This window comes from Marmota marmota, unplaced genomic scaffold (genome assembly GCF_001458135.2).
Source record: "Marmota marmota marmota unplaced genomic scaffold, marMar, whole genome shotgun sequence".
Classification (NCBI taxonomy): domain Eukaryota; kingdom Metazoa; phylum Chordata; class Mammalia; order Rodentia; family Sciuridae; genus Marmota; species Marmota marmota.
Window position 1 is genome coordinate 35,108,198 of NW_025999900.1, and position 19,527 is coordinate 35,127,724.

A 19,527-nucleotide genomic window follows, 5' to 3' on the forward strand; every position below is an offset into this window, starting at 1 on the left:
CCGCAGGCGGAGCCTCCTTCCCCCGCCCCCTCCGTCTCGCTCCCTTGTTCTCGCCGGGGCCGCTCAGACCTGCAGCGGAGCCGCGGCGCCCGCTAGGATCTGCTTGGGGCTGCGCCCCCGAGAGCCGACGACGGGAACGGGCGGGGGCGCTCCCCGCCGTCCTGGGCCCCTCCGTAGTGTCAGGTAAGGGCGCCTGCCCGGGAGCCTGGGGTCGGAAATCCTTGGAGGAGCATCAGGGGGCCAGCTGCCTGCGGGTGTCTTCAGAGCAGTGCGCTCCGTGGCTGGGAGCCCATTGCCGGCTCCCTTCTCCCGCGCTCTGCCTCTTCCCTTGCTTCCCTCGCACCTCTTTCTTTTTCTCTATTTCTCTTCACCCTCCTTCTCTCTGCCTGTTTGCCGTCTCTTCCCGTTCCCTCTCCCAATCTTCTCTCCCTCTTGTCCCGTCTTTTCCCATCTCTTTGCCTTTTCCTTCCTCCACCTTTCTCCCCTTTCCTGTCTTTCTCTTTTCCCTTTCCCGCTCTCCTTTCCCTCCCCTGTTGACTCCCTTTCCGCTCTTCCCTTCCCGCTATCCTATTTCCCACTCCTCTATACCCTTCCTTCTCTCTTTCTCGTCCCGCCTCCCTCCCTGGTCCCCAGCTTCCCTCTGGCCTGTCTTCCCTCGGGAGCAAACGGACTGTCAGGTGTGTGTCTGCGCTGGGGGAGGAAGGGCGGAAACGACAGCTACCTGAGGAGGCCCCCCAGGAGGAGAGAGGAGAGAGAGAACAGTGGGAAGGGTCCTCTCCCTAGCTCCCTTCCCGCAGCTTCTCCCTACCTCTTCTGTTCCTGGCTGTTCCCTCTCCCAGAATGAAGTTCCCAAGGCCTGATATAACACCAGTGCCTTCCCCCCCATGCACACATGCTGAAAGCCCCTCTGCACCCCAACCAGCTCCCAAGACGGGTACCTATGACTTCTCTCTGCTTTTCAGATATCATCTGTCCATATCTCTCCCTCTCCCCCACCAACCTGCCATTCTGTGTCTCTCTCATCTTGTCTCTGTCTCTGCTGGACAACCCCCGAGTCTTGGGTCCAGCCCTCAATCACACTGTCTCTGGCCCCTGTCTCTTTGCCTGGCCTGAAACCTTGTCCCCTGTCTTCTAGCTCTGGCCCCCACTCTGCCTCATGAGACCAATCCCCCTTCAAAGGACTGCAGCTGGCATTGTGGGTTAGGGATGGGATCTGGAAAGGTGGGGGCTTCCCATAGGGGAGGGACTTTTATGGGCTCTCGACCTGTCTTAGACTGCACTCCTTGTCATCTCTCTGCCTGACCCTATAGACACTTTAAGGCCACACCTCTGAATCTAACACCTTAATTCTAAACCCTTTCTCTGGTAGTCCCCTCTCCTCCAGTCCCCTGGCTACATGCCTGAGGTGGGAGGATGGGGGCAGGATTCGGGATTCCAAACCATCCCAACATCTCCTCTTCTGTTTTCCTCCCCAGCTTTTCTACTCAGAGTTGACTGGTCAGAGATTTATCAGTTTGGAAGGCTGGAGGTGAATACAGGCAGAGCCTGGGTGGAGGGAAGGAGCAAACTGTTCTCTGCCTTAGTCTGGGTTCTGGGCATTGGGGTGTCTTGGTTCTCTGGAGATCTGGTCTTTAGAATTTTGGGGAGGAATACGGTTTAGGGTTTCCTTGACCCTGAGCAGCTACCTGTCCTACAGGTGTGGATCCATGGGGTAGCCCCACTGCATCTGCCCCTCCACCCCAGCCCGCTCATGGGCCACCTGGCCCAGCCCAGCCTCAGCACCCCCGGCCAGTGAACAGAGCCCTGGCTGGAATCCAAAAATGTGGGGCCTGGTGAGGCTCCTACTGGCCTGGCTGGGTGGCTGGGGCTGCATGGGGCGTCTGGCAGCCCCAGTTCGGGCCTGGGCAGGGTCCCGGGGGCGCCCAGGGCCTGCACTACTGCGGACCCGAAGGAGCTGGGTCTGGAACCAGTTCTTTGTCATTGAGGAATATGCCGGTCCAGAGCCCGTCCTTATTGGCAAGGTAAGGATTAGCCCTTCCCATGTCTACTCTGACTACTCTGTCAGGCCCTTAGGCCCCGCCCTGCAACTTTATCACTTCTGCAATGACCTTGGTCCTTCAGGATTCCCAGCCCTCCACCCAAACCTAGACTTAACCCTCTTTCCCTGAACTGGGAGCCCTCTGCTATTTTTCCCTGACTCCTACAGCTACACTCAGATGTTGACAGGGGTGAGGGCCGCACCAAGTACCTGCTGACCGGAGAGGGAGCAGGCACTGTATTTGTGATTGACGAGGCCACAGGCAATATCCATGTCACCAAAAGCCTGGATCGGGAAGAGAAGGCACAATATGTGCTGCTGGCTCAAGCTGTGGACCGAGCCTCCAATCGGCCCTTGGAGCCCCCATCAGAGTTCATCATCAAAGTGCAAGACATCAATGACAATCCACCTGTGTTTCCTCTCGGGCCCTACCATGCTACAGTACCTGAGATGTCCAATGTTGGTGAGCACCCCCACTCTGAATGCCCCACTTGCAGTCAATAGGTGCCCATTCACCTCTCCTTCCTCCTTTGCTGTCTGCCCCAGAATTCAGCTCCTTTAACTCAGCTTCCCTCACATCTGGGACCCCTCATCTAGCCCTACTGCTGCTGAGTGGGGTACTGGGATCCCCCACAGGGACATCAGTGATCCAGGTGACTGCTCATGATGCTGATGACCCCAGCTATGGGAACAGTGCCAAGCTGGTATACACAGTGCTAGATGGACTGCCTTTCTTCTCTGTGGACCCCCAGACTGGTAAGGATGGAGCTCAGGACCCTGGTGGGCAGTCCCCAGGATAAACACCCCCTGACCTAGTATCTCTCCCTAGGAGTGGTGCGTACAGCGATCCCCAACATGGACCGGGAGACCCAGGAGGAGTTCTTAGTAGTGATCCAGGCCAAGGACATGGGCGGCCACATGGGGGGGCTATCAGGCAGCACTACAGTGACGGTCACTCTCAGCGATGTCAACGACAACCCCCCCAAGTTCCCTCAGAGTAAGGGGGCAATACTGTGCTTGAGCTGTCCCTTGACCACCCCACCCCTACAGCCTCTAAAGAAACCATCCGTCCTTACCCTGACCCCAGCCCACACCCTGGGAGAAGGAAGTGCTGGGGTTAGGGAAGAGGGCTGACTCTAAGAATGTGTCTCCCTCCATCCTCCCCAGGCCTGTACCAGTTTTCCGTGGTGGAGACAGCTGGGCCTGGCACCTTGGTGGGCCGGCTGCAGGCCCAGGACCCAGATCTGGGGGATAATGCTCTCATGGCATACAGCATCCTGGATGGGGAAGGGTCAGAGGCCTTTAGCATCAGCACAGATGCCCAGGGTCGAGATGGGCTCCTCACTGTCCGCAAGGTTAGCCTCCCGATTATTAACACATGCAGACTCTGCTGGATGGGTAGCTTAGTGCTAGGGCACTTATCATAGCCTGTGTGAGGCCGAGGGTTCAATCCCCAGCACCACCTGCAGACTCAAATACATCTCCTCCTGCCTCACCCACTGGGCACATTTCTAACTGGTCTCCAAGAACATATTCAGGACTCTTATGTTGGAGCACAGAGATCATGGCCATCTCATCTTTCGGGTGAGGCCCCGGGGGCCTAGAAAGGGAAAATGACTGACTCACATTGTTTGATAAGTCTTCAGTGGATCTGGGGAAAGCCCTAGAGTCACAATACTATGTAATGTGCTGACCATTAGGCCACAGCCCTCCTAGAACCACCTCCGTCAGCACCGGGTGCATATAGGGAAGAGACTCCACCTTCTTCCAGCTCACACTAGACCTGCCCTGGTTTCCATGTGCCTCACTTACTCTCTATCTCACCATAGCCCCTAGACTTTGAGACCCGCCGCTCTTACTCATTCCGTGTAGAGGCCACCAACACACTCATTGACCCAGCCTACCTGCGGCGAGGGCCCTTCAAGGATGTGGCTTCAGTGAGAGTGACTGTGCAAGATGCTCCAGAGCCACCTGCCTTCACCCAGGCTGCCTACCACCTGGCAGTGATGGAGAACAAGTCTCCAGGGACCCTGGTGGGCCAGGTCTCAGCAGCTGACCTAGACTCCCCAGCCAGTCCAATCAGGTGAGCTGGGATGTGGGCTAGGGGAGGGACAGGGCCTCCAGAGAGGAGCACAGAGGTGGGTTCTTTCCACCCAAGGATATGCCCCTTTTACCTTGCCACAGGTCATACTTCCCAGCAAGACTGTCCCACCTGTGGCCTACCTTGCTGATCTGCAGACCTGAGTCCCAGGGAAGGGCTGAAGGGCCTGGCTAACCACTGCCCATCCCTGGGCAGGTTATAGTGGCACCTCCCAGTGGTAGTGCAGGCAAATGTAATTTTCTTTTTCTTTTTCTTTTTTTTTTTTTTGGTGGAACTAGGGATTGATCCTAAGGGTAGTCTATAACTGAGCCACATTCCTAGTCCTTTTAATTTTTTTTTTTTTTTTTTTTTTAATTTTGAGACAGTGTTTCACTAAGTTGCTGAGGCTGGCCTGGAACATTCAATCCTCCTGCCTCAGCCTCCCAAGTAGTTGGGATCCAGAGCATTGCTTCTCTATCAAGCCCGAAAATGCCATGCACTACCACACCCTGCTAAGTATAATCTCATTTGATAAGTGGATTTCTATTGATCCCTCCCTAAGTGCTTCACATTTTACCCACTGGATAACATTTAATTTTCACATCAGCCCTATTAAGTAGGTGTTACCATCACCAGTTGTTTTAGAGGCCAGCTGTAAGTGGTTAAGCAATTTGCCAACAATAAGTGGTAGGGCTGAGATTCTAATCTATCTTGAGAACAAGCTATTCTTTACACCTGCATGGCCAGCATCTCTGTCATTGGGAGGGAGATGTTGGTGTTATTCCCATTTTGCAGTTAAGTAAAGAGAGGTCAGACAATCTAGCTGGGGAATATAGCTCAGTTGCTGGGAATATAGCTCAGTTGCTGGGAATATAGCTCAGTTGCTGGGGATAGAGCTCAGTTGGTAGAGTGCTTGCCTCACATGCACAAGGCCCTGGGTTCAATCTCCAGCACCTGAAGGGAAAAAAAAAGGAGGAGACAGTCTGTCCAAGGCCATACATCTGGTCCAAAGCAGAGCAGGGCTGAAACACAAGTCTTTGTGTCCACACAATGGAGCCCAGAAATCTGAAAGACGGGTAGTATAATCCACTTTCATCTTTTTCTGTATCTCTTTCTCCACTTTCACGAAATAGAGTCCCCCTGAAACTTAGGACAGGTGTATAATGGTGGTGAACTCCTGGGAATATTTGCCTTTTAAGGAGACTCCAACATGAATTATGGCTCTGGGTGCAGGGGGCAGGCTCTGCTCAAGGATCTTGGGCCCTCTGCCCAGATGAGCCATGAGGTCCAACAAGGTGCCCAGGAGGGAGGAAATCAAGGGAGGGAGCAGCCACCGACATAGCCCCATCTTCCTCAGATACTCCATCCTCCCCCACTCGGATCCAGAGCATTGCTTCTCCATCGAGCCCGAAGATGGTACCATCCAAACAGCAGTACCCCTGGACCGTGAGACTCGTGTCTGGCACAACCTCACTGTGCTGGCCACTGAGCTTGGTGAGGAGTCCTGGGCCCCTGAGGAGGCAGCATCCTGCTGGCAGAGGGGCTGTCCTTGAGCATGTGGGTGGGGAAGGGCAGTCACCATCACACCTTCACCAGTGTGTCCAATTCCTGGGTCCTCAGCCTGGATCCTCACCTCCAAGCAGGCCTCCTGTCTCCTGGGCTGGGCTGGGCTGGGCTGGGCACAGTCGGTCTCCCTGAGCATTCTTCTGTCCCTAAATGTTCCCCTTCACCTGACTTGCACAAATTCAGAGCATAGAGCCAGTGGGTCTTGCTTCAGTGAGCCCTACCTCTCCTTCCCTGTGCATCTGTCTACCCAGTACATTCAGCTTCAGGCTAGAGCTGGGGGCCAGAAAAGGGCTGGGCACCTCCTTGGCAGCTAAGGAGTGTACTAGCAGCCCCTCCCAGAGAAGGCCTGGTGGAAGCCCTCAAGGTAGGGGAGGAGTGCCAGCATCATAGGTAGGCTCTTGTGCCTCTCCCTCAGGCACCCAGTATGGCCTGGGGAGACAGGGAATCCTCCCTCCCTTCTGTGAACAGTCCCTTACCTCCTTCTTGTGCCTCTACTGTCTTCATACTCTATATCAAGGTTGGGACTGTATATGAAGATGTTTGTGTATGTCAGTGAAGAGCTATAAGTATGTGTACGTGTGGGTAGAACTCAGGTATGTTTATAAATCCATATGTGTGAAAAATACATGTACTCACCTACACACAATTTGTGAGTGTATATATATATATATATATATATAACTGGAAATGTGTTAATGATCGAGTATCTAGAATTTTATTGCTATTATTACTGCATATGTGTGATTGGATGTATATAGTTTTATATGCAAGTAGCTGTTTGTATATACTGTATTGTGTACATGTGTTTGTGGAGAGATAATAATGATTTGTTACATTTTGTATATCAGGCACTATTTTAAGTACCAAAAATGGATTAGTTTAGTTAATCATCACCACACATTATAAGGGAGATATGACTTTTTTCCCCATAGTTAAATGAGGAAACTCAGGCAGAGAAGTTTAGTAGCTTCCCAAGGTCATACAAAGATTAAGTGGTGGAGCCATCTGACCCAGTCGGTCTATAGTCTGAGCTGTTATCTCTTCAACCATACTGGCTTTCATGTGTGTTTAAGTGTATGTGTCTGAGTTTGTGTTTCTGTATAGGCAACTGTGTGCTATCTGGCAGTGCTATGTCTGTGCTTATAAGGATGGCCTGTGTGTATGTGTGTGTGTGTGTGTGTGTGTAGACATACATCGTATGACTGTGCCTGCCTTCCTGTATATGTAGCTGTGTACGTATGTGTCCTCCTCGCTGTCTTCTCACCTTCCTGCCATTCCTGCTCCTACCCCTACCCAGTACTGGCTAGCATCCCTGGGCCCATCCTACAGAGAAGGAGTGGACTGTTTCCCATCCTGTCTCCAGGCTCTATCCCAGGCAGTCCACTCAGCCTCCCCTGCCAAGGCTGTGACCTCAGCCCCTTTGGCCAGGGCCAGCCAGCTCTCCCCCTGCCTAGGGAAAAGACTAAAGGAATTGGGAGGCTCAGCCTAGGAGAGATGACAGGTGCACCTCTGCATTCTCTCCTGGATGGCATTAGCAGTGGAAAACAAGGTAGAGTAATGGCGGGGAGCCACTTGATGAAGGGGATGGATGAATAGGGGGCCTGAGTCTGGCCATAATGGCCAGGCCATCCTGGCTTTGCACTTTGTAGACCATGAAGCTTCTTCCTCCCCAAGGTCAAATCTAAGTAATACTTATTGCTACACTATAGCCTCCCAGATCTCTGATGGAATGTGTGTCTATGTGTGTGTGTGTGTGTGTGTGTGTCCATTCACTGGTTCTATGCGTGGTCACTATACGTGAAAATGCTTTCTTTGGGCCCTAGGTATGTGAGCGGGGGTGGCACTGCATGTACTGTGTATATCAAACATCTGCTTCATGTATGTTGTATTTGTTTTTAACATTCATTTTGAATATGTGTTATGAATGTGTTTGTATATTTCATGACCCTTATCTGCATACAATCTGTATGCACCCTCTACTTACTCTTTATATGCTCTATGTGTCCTGCATGTGGGTTATTGTGTACATATATCATGGGTACTGTATTTCTACCACATATATCTTATGTACTGCAACTATCTCGGGTACTACATGAATATTCTATGTACTTGGCAATGTTGTTCCACTTGCTTCACAATGTGGTTTGCTGCTACTTCGTTATTACATGCTTATTTCATGTATTAAATGTGCATGCTGTGTGTTGCACGTGACATCCATGACCACACACCATGTATGTTTATGTGTAAACTTTGTTATGTGTGCATATGTGGTGTGTATGTGTTGGTGTTCTGGCTTCAGATAGCTCTGCACAGGCCTCCCGTGTACAAGTGGCCATCCAGACCCTGGATGAGAATGACAATGCTCCCCAGCTGGCTGAGCCCTATGACACCTTTGTTTGTGATTCTGCAGCCCCTGGCCAGGTGAGCAGCTAAGGCAGGTGGGTTGGACTCTCAAGGCGTCTCTCAAGCAGCACTCCATTCAAGGCCGTTTTTCTTCCTCCCAGTTGATTCAGGTTATCCGGGCCCTGGACAGAGATGAAGTCGGCAACAGTAGCCGAGTCTCCCTTCAAGGTCCTCTGGGCCCTGATGCCAACTTTACTATCCAGGACAACCGAGGTGGGTGGCCTCCTGCAGCCATAACCATGCCCATGCCTGACTCTCCCTCCTCTCCTCCTCTACCACCCCAGCCCAGCCTGCCTGACCCCTGCCCCTGTCAGGCCTTCCACCCAACAGAAGGTAGGTTTATACTCATTTGCTCTTTGCAAACCTTCCCATGGGAAGCTGGCTTTAAGGGCTGGACTAATCCTACCAGGAAGATGTCCCACAAGGTGCCCCAACACCTTCCCTTTCCCACAGATGGCTCCGCCAGCCTGCTGCTGCCCTCCCGCCCTGCTCCACCCCGCCAGGCCCCCTACCTGGTTCCCATAGAACTGCGGGATTGGGGGCAGCCAGCACTGAGCAGCACTGCCACGGTGACTGTCAGTGTGTGCCGCTGCCGGCCTGATGGCTCCGTGGCTTCCTGCCGGCCTGAGGCTCAGCTCTCACCTACTGGGCTCAGCACTGGCGCCCTGCTTGCCATCGTCACCTGTGTGGGCACCCTGCTTGGTGAGTCAGGCCACTGTGGGCCATAGATCCTGGCCTGAAGGGGAATGGAGAGGAAACAGCTCCCTGGACATAGGGCTTTAATTGACCCCTAATGCCAGGATTTTCCCACTACCTAATGTATCCAAGAGAAAAGTTCTATCTTCATGTCCCCATCTGCCAATCCATAATGACAGTAACAAACCATAAGAATTATTTACTGAGCTCTTACTCTGTGCCAAGTGTGGTGCTGGGCACATCACTAGTGATACTTAATTTTTATCTTTTCAATAACCCTAAAAGGTAAATAGATTTTCTGGAGTTTTTGTTTGTTCATTTATTTCTTGGTGCTGGGGATTAAACCCAGGAGTAGTATTCCATTGAGCTACATCCTCAGTCCTTTTGTTTTTTTATTTTTGAGATAGGGTCTCACTAAGTTCCTGAGGGTCTCACTAAGTTGCTGAGGCAGACTTCTAACTTAAAATCCTTCTGCTTCAGCCTCCGGAGTAGCTGGGATTACAGACATGCACCATACCTGGCAGTTTTCTGTTTTCCACATAAGTAAACCAAGGGTCAAAGAGATTCAGAAGAGTTAAGTGACTTCCCATGGTAACACTGCAAGTGAGAAGTGAAGTCAGGATTCAAAGCAAAGATCATCAGACGTCAAACCTAGGATTTCTGATCCCTAGGCCACTGTCCCTTCTCTTCCACCTGACCTATCTATGTTTAGCATGGAAACGCTGCTCTGTTCCTGCTGTTGGCTCAGAGGCCTGTGTGCACTCTCCTGCAGCCCTAGTGGTGCTCTTCGTGGCCCTGCGGCGGCAGAAGCAAGAAGCACTAATGGTACTTGAGGAGGAGGACGTCCGCGAGAACATCATCACCTATGACGACGAGGGGGGCGGCGAGGAGGACACGGAAGCCTTTGACATCACGGCTCTGCAGAACCCTGATGGGGCTGCCCCACCAGCTCCTGGCCCACCAGTGCGTCGCGACGTGCTGCCCCGGGCCCGGGCTCCACGCCAGCCCCGACCACCGGGTCCTGCTGACGTGGCCCAACTGCTTGCATTGCGGCTGCGTGAGGCAGACGAGGACCCCAGCGTGCCCCCCTACGACTCGGTGCAGGTGTATGGCTATGAGGGCCGGGGCTCCTCCTGCGGCTCCCTCAGCTCCCTGGGCTCTGGCAGTGAGGCCGGTGGCACCCCTGGCCCCGCGGAGCCCGTGGACGACTGGGGTCCGCTCTTCCGCACCCTGGCTGAGCTATATGGGGCCAAAGAGCCCCCAGCCCCCTGAGCGCCGGCCCTGGCCCTGCCCGCCGCGGTGGGGCAGCCAGTACAGGTCCTCTGAGTGAGCCCCACAGGGTCCAGGCAGGCCGCAGCAGCCAGAGGCCTCAGGCTTCCTCCCGTCCCTGTGTCCCTCCTTCCTTCCCCAGGGCTCCCTTGCCCTTACCTCCCACTTGGAGGGATCTCTCTCCAGGGATCTCTGTCAGTGCCACTTTCCCTTTGTCCTGGTCTGGGTTTTATGGCTCTGACCCTGAACCTCTGTTCTCTCACTGTGATTCCGCTTTCTCTGTGACTGTTTTGTCTCTGTGATTCTAAAGCTCTTACATACTGTCTCTCTTGCCCACAAATATGCTCTGTGTCTGTCTCCCACCCACACTTCCCCCCTCTCTGAGTCCCTGTTACTGGCTTTTTTTGGTTTTGGTTTTGGTTTTCTGTCGTCCATCCCAAAAGCAAGAGAAACTTCCAGCCACTGCTGCCCACCCTCCTGCAGGGGATGCTCTGCCCCAGGTCAGTGTCTCTAGACAGCTTGGCCAGGGGTGGATAGAAGCCCTTCCCTAATTTCTGCCTCTCACTGCTGCTCCTGTCCTAACAGACCTGCCCGCATGGTTCCATCCATCACTCATGGCCTCATCCTGGCTCCACTGGCCTCCAGCAGAAGGAGGGAGCCAGCCTGCCTCCCAGGGGGAGAGCTCCAGCCCCCACGTGGCCGCCTCCCTGGAGCTCTGCCCAGCTGTCAGCCTGCCCTGGGCATCCCAGCTCTGGGCATTGTCTTGTGTGCTTTCCAGGCCCCAGGGAGAGGGGGAGTAAAGGAGGAGGCAGCTGGGGAAGGGGAAAGAAGGAGGAAGGGGAGGGGCCTCCATCTCTAATTTCATAATAAACACTTTATTTTGTAAATCCAGAGCCCTGCTTCTGTTTCTGCACTCAGGTTTCTGGACAGAGCTCCCTTTGTACTAAAGGATGGAAGGAGAGGCCTAAACCTATACCTTTCCAGCTCATTCCTTCTCCTTGGGGGATTTCAGTTCAAGACCCTCTAGTTAGAAGAGAGTTTGAGTCACTGCATTTGGAGAGCAAGGAGATAATGGATGCACCCCCACTCCTACTACCAACTCTCCCCGTTCCCTCTTATTATCAGACTGTCCAAGAAAGTGAAAATGTGAGGACTGGCAAGAGGGGAAGGTGGAGCTGGGCACCTGCAATCTCAGTGACTCAGGAGGCCAATATGAGAAGTGAGAAGATCACAAGTTCAAGACCAGTTTTAGCAACTTAGTGAGACCCTAAGAAACTTTGTAAGACCCTGCCTCAAAATATATACCGATGCGGGGCGTGGTGGCACATGCCTGTAATCCCCATGGCTTGGGAGGCTGAGACAGGAGGATCTAGAGTTCAAAGCCAGCCTCAGCAACTGCGAGGCACTAAGCAACTCAGTGAGACCCTGTCTCTAAATAAAATACAAAATAGGACTGGGGATGTGGCTTAGTGGTTGAGTACCCCTGAGTTCAATGCCCAGCACCAAATAGAAAAAGAACTTGGGGTGGGGGGCTGGGGATATAGCTCAGTTGTTAGAGTGCTTGCCTCGCATACACCAAGTCCTGGGTTCAATCTCCAGCACCATGTACACACACACACAAAAAAAAAAAATTCGCAAATCTTACTGTATGTTATTTGTGCCTCGATAAAATTTACACAAAAATTATTTTTAAAAAAGAAAGAAAAGAAAAAATAACTTGGGGGTGATTAATTGAAAAAAAAAAACTAGGGATGTGGAATGCTCAGTTGGTTGAATGAGATTGCTTGCTTTGCAAGTACAAGGTCCTGGGTTCAGTCCCCAGCACCACCAAAAAAAAAAAAAAAAACACTTAGGAATTACTGGTGCAAAGAGGAAATGACTCATGGCCATTCCCAAGTATTGAGATATTGGAATGGGATGTTGGCTTTGCCTGTCCAGCTCTCCCCATGCCCTCCGGAGGTCCTCCCCCAACTCAAAATTCACTTAGAGGAATTTTCCCTCTAATTTTTTCCCCTGATATTGGGGATCAGTCCTAGGGGTACTTTACCACTGAGCCACATCCCCAGAACTCTTTTTTCTTTTTTTCCTTTTTTAGCCAGATCTCACCAAATTGATGAGTCTGGCCTCCAACTAGTGATCCTCCTGTATTGGCCTCCTGACTCACTAGGATTACAGGCATGGGTCCTGCCTGGCTTCCTCTAAGTTTTGACAAGGCACAGGGAAACAGACTTGTCAGCAAGACCTATGGGCTTAAGTCTGGCCTTAAATACCTCATTTTTTGGAAGAACAAAACCTGTCAAAGTGAATGAGGATGGACAAGACTGTGGGAAAAGAAGGGAGGGGAAAAAAGGGAATAAGAGACAAGATAAGGAGATGCAAGAAGAGGGGACTCCCCTCCAGTTCTGCTCTCCTGGGTTCAGTCTGCTTTGTCCAGTTTGGAAAAGAGAGGGGCACAGAAGATCTCAGGGGAGCCAGTGTGGTGGCACATTCCTATAACCCAGCTCCTTGGGAAGCTGAGGCAAGAGGATCATTAATTTAAGGTCAGCCCTGGCAACTTAGATCCTGTCCCAAAATAAAATAGAAAGGGGTGGAAACATAGCTTAGTGGTAGAGCACCCCTGGGTTCAATCCCTAGTACTGCAAACAAAAATAAATAAATAAAAATAAAATCCAGGGGTACAGATTGTGTGCAGTCTGCAACAGCATTCCCAGCACCCAATACCTCCTTCAGAGGCTGGGGAGTGGGCAAGGGGTAAAGAGGGTTGTTGTGGAAATCACTGGCCAGATTCTTTGACCCTGGCTTGAAGCACATCCCCCTATACTGGGCAACTTTCTGTGGCCCCCTTCCCTATCACAAGTCTTCCCTCATTGTCCCCACGGTTTTCCTTTCAGGGCCTCCTTGATCTTTCCTTCCTGTCTTCCAGATACCTGCTCAGGCCCAAAGTCTGGAGGTTTCCTCCTGTCTGGCCAGCGCCTGCTTGGAGGAATTCTTAGCCTGGGATACCAGTGTGTTCAGGAGGGAGAGAAAGCAGCTGGAAAGCTTTATGAGTGGGGTAAGAGGAAAGTTTCAGTCACCTTCCTTTAGGCCCCATGCCCTAGGCCAAGCCTGCTTTCCCTCCTGGCCTTGGAAAGGGCAGTGGTCCTCCTAGAGCTGTCATCCAGGTCAGGGCCCACTGAGTAGTAGGAGGGAAGTCATGAGAGACACATAGGACAGACATAGCCACCTCCTTCATTCTCCAGAGGGAGCATCAGAAAGGAGATTCTGGAAAGGGGGAAAAGGGGGAGGAAGTCTGGCAGAGGCAATGAAAAGCCCAGGAGGGTGGAGAGCAGGGGTGGGCTCAGAGGGATAACTCCAGGTCTTGGCCAGATGAGATGGGTGGGGGCAGCTTACCTGAGTTCACCCCTCCAGGCCCTATGGGTTCATTTATCCCCAGCCACAGGCAGGGGATGGGCCCAGCACCTCTCTCCTTCCATATCACTCCCCAGAAGCCTGCAGGGAAGAGAGCAAAGGCCGGCAGGGGTCCTGGGAGGGGAGGCTGTGCAGAAAGCACAGGCTGTGGGCCAGGTGTGGTGGCAAACACTTGTAATCCCAGCAGCTTGGGAAGCTGAGACAGGAGAATTGTGAGTTCAAAGCCAGCTTCAGCATCTTAGTGAGGCCCTAAGCAACTCAGCGAGACCCTGTCTCTAATAAGATATTAAAAAGGGCTGGGGATGTGGCTCAGTGGTTAATCTGCCCCTGGGTTCAATTCCCAGTACCAAAAAAAAGCAAGGCTCTTGAGGAGGCTGGATCTAAGCCCCCTTGCTGCCACCTATTGTGTAACCCAGACAAGTCACATAACCCTGTGAATCTGATCTCCCCTTTGTTAAGTGAGGAACATTTCACCTCAAAGGCTGCCATAAGAACTGCACTTAGAAGAGAAATCATCATAGTTATTATAGTCAAGGCCCGGGGGCAGGGCTGCTGAAACAGCCCATCACCACCAAGGGACGTCCATCACTGCACCAGCCCCAGGAGCTGCTCCCCTGCTGGCTGTCCTACCTCATCAGGGTGAAAAAGTGACCAAGAGAAAGAGACAAACACTCTAGAACTGAGATAGAGGACAAAGCAGGAGAGAATAGAGACTGGGAATGGGCTGGGGAAACAGAGAAAAGGATGGCAAGAAAAGAATAAGGTCTAGCACCTAGCACGGCAGCTGGTGTGCAGCAGGCAGGCAGGAAGAGTTTGCCAAGAGTTAGCTTGGAGCCAAGAAAGAAGCAGGACCAGCCCACTGGGTGTCAATAGGAACATGTTAGACACCTTTAATAACTCCAGGAGGAAGAAAGGGTGGAGACTTGGAACAAATGAAGCAGGCAACCTAAAAGGGTTGGAGCCAGTGCAGAGCTGCTGCTCCCAGCAGAGCTCCCCGCTGCTGCCTCCCCTACCACCCACCCTGAGCATGGGTTCCCCAAGTTCTGCTACTTTTCACAGTGTCTCAGTTTTGGCTGGCATCCTGGAGTCTTCTGGTGACAGCTCCCCTGGCCCTGAAGAGATTTTTCCACATTCCCCAGCTCTGTGGGGAATGTTAGACTCAGGATGGGCCTGGTTGGTCTTCCCTTCTGGCTCTGGCTCTGGAAACTTCTGCAGCTCCATGTACAGCACACAGGCATCATTGCGTGACACGTATTCCCATCCACTTTCCCGCACGTGGAAAAGGTCAACTGAGCCTCCTGAGTAGGCATCACGGTGGGTGGCGTGGGCCACAGCGCAGCGGGCCAGGGCATAGGCTTCCTGGATGGTCATGTCATAATGGTAGCTGCGGTCTAGCACACCATAGGCATAGGGAGATCCGGAACCCACAGAGAATATGTCCCCCTGCAGGCGGGTACCATCGCTGTAGACATAGAAGAGGGCAGGGCCAGAGCGGTCCCAACCACACAGGGCAGTGGCCACACACAGATCCAGCCCCCGGTAGCGGGACATCATGACTGACAAGAGCTTGGCTGCACTAGCCACACTGGGCAGCTGACCCTCCCTCAGCTCCCGAAGCCGCAGCTCCCGCTGTAGCACTCGGTACCATGTGGCACAGTCAGCGGAGGTACCAGAGGTGGTACCCAGGAGGTGCTGGTGCACAGGGATGACCTTGAGCGAGGATGGACAGGCCACATAGCTGCCACAGGAGGAACGTGTGTCGGCTGCAGCGATGACTCCATGTCGGAAGCGGAAGGCCAGGGTGGTGGTGCCATGGGCTAGCCTGGGGCCATGCATCTGCAGGAAGGTTTGCAGGTCACAGCCACGAGGTACAGCCCAGTCACCAGCCTGAGGCAGGTGAGTGGATGGTCCCTGGGTTTCAGGGGACTGCCACTTACACACATCCTGTAGAGCCATCCTCGAGGCTGAGTGAATGTTGGAAAGAGCAGGACAGCAATTTGTGTTCTGGGGTCAAGTAGGGAAAAAGGGACGCTACAGGGAAGCTGGGCTGCAGCCAGAATTGGTGAGCAAAGCATGTGAGCTGACGCTTCATTTCTCCCCAACCCCAAATCAGGCTTTGGGATTGGCTGGTGGAACAGCCTCCTCTTCCTCAGAGGGGCGATAGTATGAGGCTGTGGAGTTTCCAGCAGTGGGAGGGTGCTGCCCATCAGTCAGACCTTCACTTTTTGCTGCCCATGATGCATCTGAGAGTCACCCACAGCGTCTCCTGTCTGTCATCCTATAATTACCTAGAGGAGAGGAGCTGGGGTGACTGCAAAGGAAAGCAGACACAAGAGGAAGGAGCCTAGCTGGGTCCTGTATAGGACATTGGGCATGCAAAGACAAATAAAGGCCTGTCAGTAGCCTGAGAGCATTCTCAGCCTAGGAGGAGTCAAGACAACTCAGTGCTCTGAGAGACTCAGAATAAAATGTTGTGGAGCCACTGAGGCAGGAGACCTTGATGTTGGGAACTGTCTTCAGAGATATGAGACCAGGGAACTCTCAGCTCCCGAAGGCTTAGGTCATACTTTCAACTAATGGCCAAGATGGGAGAAAAATAAATGAGCTGAGGCAAGCAGAAGAGAAAATGGCTCAAATACTTTCCAGAAAGGCAGGTTACAGAGGAATGAGGGTGAAGGGAAACTAGAACCTGGGGGTCTCATTCTCCTCCATTTTGGGGCTGAAGATACCATCCTATCTATATACAAGAATGGCATTCTTTGCCAGGTGTGGTGGAGTATGCCTGTAATCCCAGTGACTCTGGAGGCTGAATCAGGAGGGTCACAGGTTTAAAGCCAGCCTCAGCAACTAAGCAAGGCCCTAAGCAACTTAGCAAGACCCTGTCTCAAAATAAAAAATAAAAAGTGATGGTGATGTGGCTCCGTGGTTAACACCCCTGGGTTCAATCCCTGGTACCAAATAAATAAATACATAAATAATTTTTTAAAAATGGCATTTCTGGGCTGAGATTGTGGCTCAGTGGTAGAGCACTCACCTAGCATGTGAGAGGCACAGGGTTCGATTCTCAGCATCACATAAAAATAAAATAAGATAATAAAGATATTGTGCCCACCTATAACTAGAAAATAAAAAATAAAAAGACTGAGTCTTGGACTTTTTTTAAGATAGACAGCCACCTCCCTAGACAGAAACATTATCTGATATGGGCCAAGAGGAGAGGCTGTGGGTTTGTTTGAGAAGCAGTGGGAACCAGACCTCCTTTACAAAGCCATCTTGGACCCCCAACCTCACAGCAATTGATACTGACCTCCTTCCCTATCTCTGAACTATAGCACTTATCATTTGTACTTCTCCTTTGTAGAGTCCCTCCATAAGTAGTGACCTTGGAGAAAAGAAGTAATCTAAGGTAGGTCAGGAACAGATTACAGAGACTTTCATTACCATGTTGAAGGTATGAACTTTATAGGACCTTTTTTTTTCTCCCCCCAGTACTGGAGATTGAACGTACGGCTTCAAACACACTAAGCAAGGGTTCTATCACTGAGCTACATTCCCAATGTTTTTTTTTAACATTTATTTTTATTTATTTTTAGTTGTAGGTGGACAGAATACCTTTATTTTATTTTTATATGGTGCTGAGGATCGAACCCAGTGTCTCACGCATGCTAGGCAAGCGCTCTACCACTGAGCCACAACCCCAGTCCTCAATGTTTTTTTTTTTAACATTTCATTTTGAGACAGGGTCTCTTTAATTTACCTAGACTGGCCTTGAATTTCTATTTTCTTTCCTCAATGTCCCAAATAGCTGGGATTACAGGCATGTGCTATAATATCTGACTATAGGATTTATTTATTTATTTGGTACTGGGCATTTAACCTAGAGGTAATTTACTACTGAGCTACATCCCCAGCCTTTTTATTTTTTATTTGAGACAGAGTCTCACTAATTTTCTTAGGGCCTCACTAAATTACTAAGGCTGGCCTTTTACTTGTAATCCTCCTGCCTCAACCTCCTGGGTCTGGAGGACATTTCTAAGCAGGTAAGTAATAAGATCAAGGTGATGTGTTGCCTATTGAATTAAAGAGTGAGAGTTTAGGCCCAGAAAATCAGTCAGAAGAATTTTTCAGTAATTCAAGTGTGAGGAAATAAGAAGCCAAGGTGATATCAGATTTGTGTGTGTGTGTGTGTGTGTGTGTGTGTGTGTGTGTGTGAGAGAGAGAGAGAGAGAGAGGGAGAGAGAGAGAGAGAGAGAGAGAGAGAGGTGGTACTGGGGATTGAACCCAGGGCCTTGTACATGGGAGGCAAGCACTCTATCAACCAAGCTATATCCTCAGCCTCCAATATCAGATGTAATGAAAAAGAATGTGAGAAACATTGCAGAGGGAGGATCAAAAGGACCTGACAATTCACTGGATGTGAAGGAAAGGAATGGGAGTTGTTGAAGATAAGCCAGGGCTTCAAGCCTGTGACTGGAAAAACATTATTGTCATTCTTTTCAAGTGTTCAATTGGCAAAGGTATATTGAGCACACAGTGGGCACAGAGATCAATAATGAACAAATTCCAGTCTTTAAAACCTCACAATCCATAAGAGATAAATGCACATTTCTTTTGCAGTGCTAGGAATTGAACACAGGGGTGCTCTATCATTGAGCTACATCTTCAGTCCTTTCATAAGTTTTTATCTTGAGACAGGGTCTTACTAACTTGCCCAGGATGGCTTTGAAATTGTGATCCTCCTGCCTCAGCCTCCTGAACAGCTGGAATCACAGGCATGTGCCACTGTGTGCGACTGAATGCACACTTATAGCCAGGTAAAATGCAAAAGTGTCTCAAGAGAGGTACAGATGGTATTAGTGGAGAGTGAAAGAAATCAGAAGGAGGACTAGTTGTATTGCAGAGGTGATTGCAAAATAATAATAAGTGCTCAATAAACAGAAATACTTTGCATTTTCCACAATATCCATGTGTGAGACAGATAAAGATCTCCTGCTTAATTATATTCTGATGGTTGAGCTCCAAAAGGTTGTCCAATTTCAGCATTAATAATACAGCACATACAGAGTCTGTTCAGGAAAGGAGGAGCTGAGTTGGGCATCAGAGGAAAGTAAAATTTAGATGTTGATAAGATGTTGCTGCTAGAATCCAAAAGGAAGCCCAGACACTGATTTCATGGAACCATAAAGCAGAAGGAAACTTTTCATACATATGGCCACTTCCTGACTTGTTATAGTTTCCAAGAGTTGAAAAATCAAAGTGGATAAAGGGAGGAAACAGGATGAAATGCATTCCTGAAAAAGAGCCTCCTCTTGGTAAGCTGACTGAGAGAATCTCTTGGTACATCTTAATGGAGTCTCAACTCTCCTCCAGGAGCTGAGATAGTAAATTACTATTGACTCAATTATCCAGGTGCCAAAATGATATTCTAGTTTGTGGATTTACCGAGCCCTTTTTGCTTTTCTTTATTTTTATATCTGTCTTTTAGGCAATCCATTACTTAAAATCTCCATGCCCAGGTATAAATAAAGAGAATACTGAATCTAAAAATTGGTTATTGTTAAATAATAGTTGTGATGTAGCGAGTAACGCTATCAAAGAACAAGAGGCATAGCACTTTTATTCTGTTATGCTTTTTACCACAAACTATTGTGGTTTAACTAATACAACAGGGAAATGCCCTCAGAATAGATAATTATTTTACCCAGTATTAGGGGGTGCCCTGAAACAAAATGGCAATCTCAGTTTCATTAACAGGGTGCTGAAGAAATAGGACTGTGACGAGCAGTCCTGACTCAGGGCTGGATGGGAATGACTTATTGCTGAGAGACCAGAGCTATTTTCAAAGAGTCACGCCCTTCTTAAAGATGGCGGTCCTTGCTTCCCTCACGTAACAAGGACGTTTTCAGCCACTTCCCAGGAAGTTGAAGTTGATCCGATCCAGTAATGCTTTCATGACCAAAGTCAAGATGGCAGCCCCATCCTGTTAGAGTACAAAGGTTGTGAAGCCATCTCCCGCCTCTCGGTGAAAAAATCATCCCTTACGTCTGGCTCTAGTTTTTGGAGGCGG

The 19,527-nt window shown here is 50.6% G+C and overlaps 2 protein-coding genes across 4 annotated transcripts; one reads left to right on the forward strand and one right to left on the reverse strand.

Annotated features, from left to right (window-relative positions):
• The first annotated feature begins 6 nt into the window (after positions 1-6).
• On the forward strand, positions 7-10,919 carry Cdh24 (cadherin 24). 3 transcript variants are annotated; one of them, XR_007345860.1, is made up of 14 exons: positions 7-183; positions 1,476-1,528; positions 1,697-2,021; positions 2,207-2,501; positions 2,675-2,794; positions 2,868-3,035; positions 3,206-3,393; positions 3,868-4,121; positions 5,476-5,612; positions 7,984-8,105; positions 8,189-8,300; positions 8,541-8,789; positions 9,556-10,552; positions 10,638-10,919. XR_007345860.1 is itself a non-coding variant. In XM_048798830.1 (13 exons), the coding sequence occupies exons 3-13, from the start codon at positions 1,821-1,823 to the stop codon at positions 10,053-10,055; spliced, it is 2,346 nt and encodes a 781-aa protein (XP_048654787.1). In that variant the 5' UTR covers positions 7-183; positions 1,476-1,528; positions 1,697-1,820; the 3' UTR covers positions 10,056-10,919. The 3 variants fall into 3 exon arrangements, 1 of the variants encoding a protein (XP_048654787.1); XR_007345861.1 differs by lacking the exon at positions 1,476-1,528; XM_048798830.1 differs by having other exon boundaries at positions 9,556-10,919.
• A 3,594-nt stretch (positions 10,920-14,513) lies between these two features.
• On the reverse strand, positions 14,514-15,416 carry Psmb11 (proteasome subunit beta 11). The gene has a single exon (XM_015489300.2). It carries the CDS (start codon positions 15,414-15,416, stop codon positions 14,514-14,516), a length of 903 nt encoding a protein of 300 aa, XP_015344786.1.
• Positions 15,417-19,527: the final 4,111 nt, after the last annotated feature.

Excerpts from the sequence above, each read along its gene's own strand:
- Cdh24 (XM_048798830.1), top strand. The coding sequence starts at position 1,821 with ATGTGGGGCCTGGTGAGGCTCCTACTGGCCTGGCTGGGTGGCTGGGGC. Across the intron at positions 4,122-5,475 it reads TCCCCAGCCAGTCCAATCAG|ATACTCCATCCTCCCCCACT; the intron begins GTGAGCTGGGAT and ends CATCTTCCTCAG. Across the intron at positions 8,790-9,555 it reads CTGTGTGGGCACCCTGCTTG|CCCTAGTGGTGCTCTTCGTG; the intron begins GTGAGTCAGGCC and ends ACTCTCCTGCAG.
- Psmb11 (XM_015489300.2), bottom strand. The coding sequence starts at position 15,416 with ATGGCTCTACAGGATGTGTGTAAGTGGCAGTCCCCTGAAACCCAGGGA.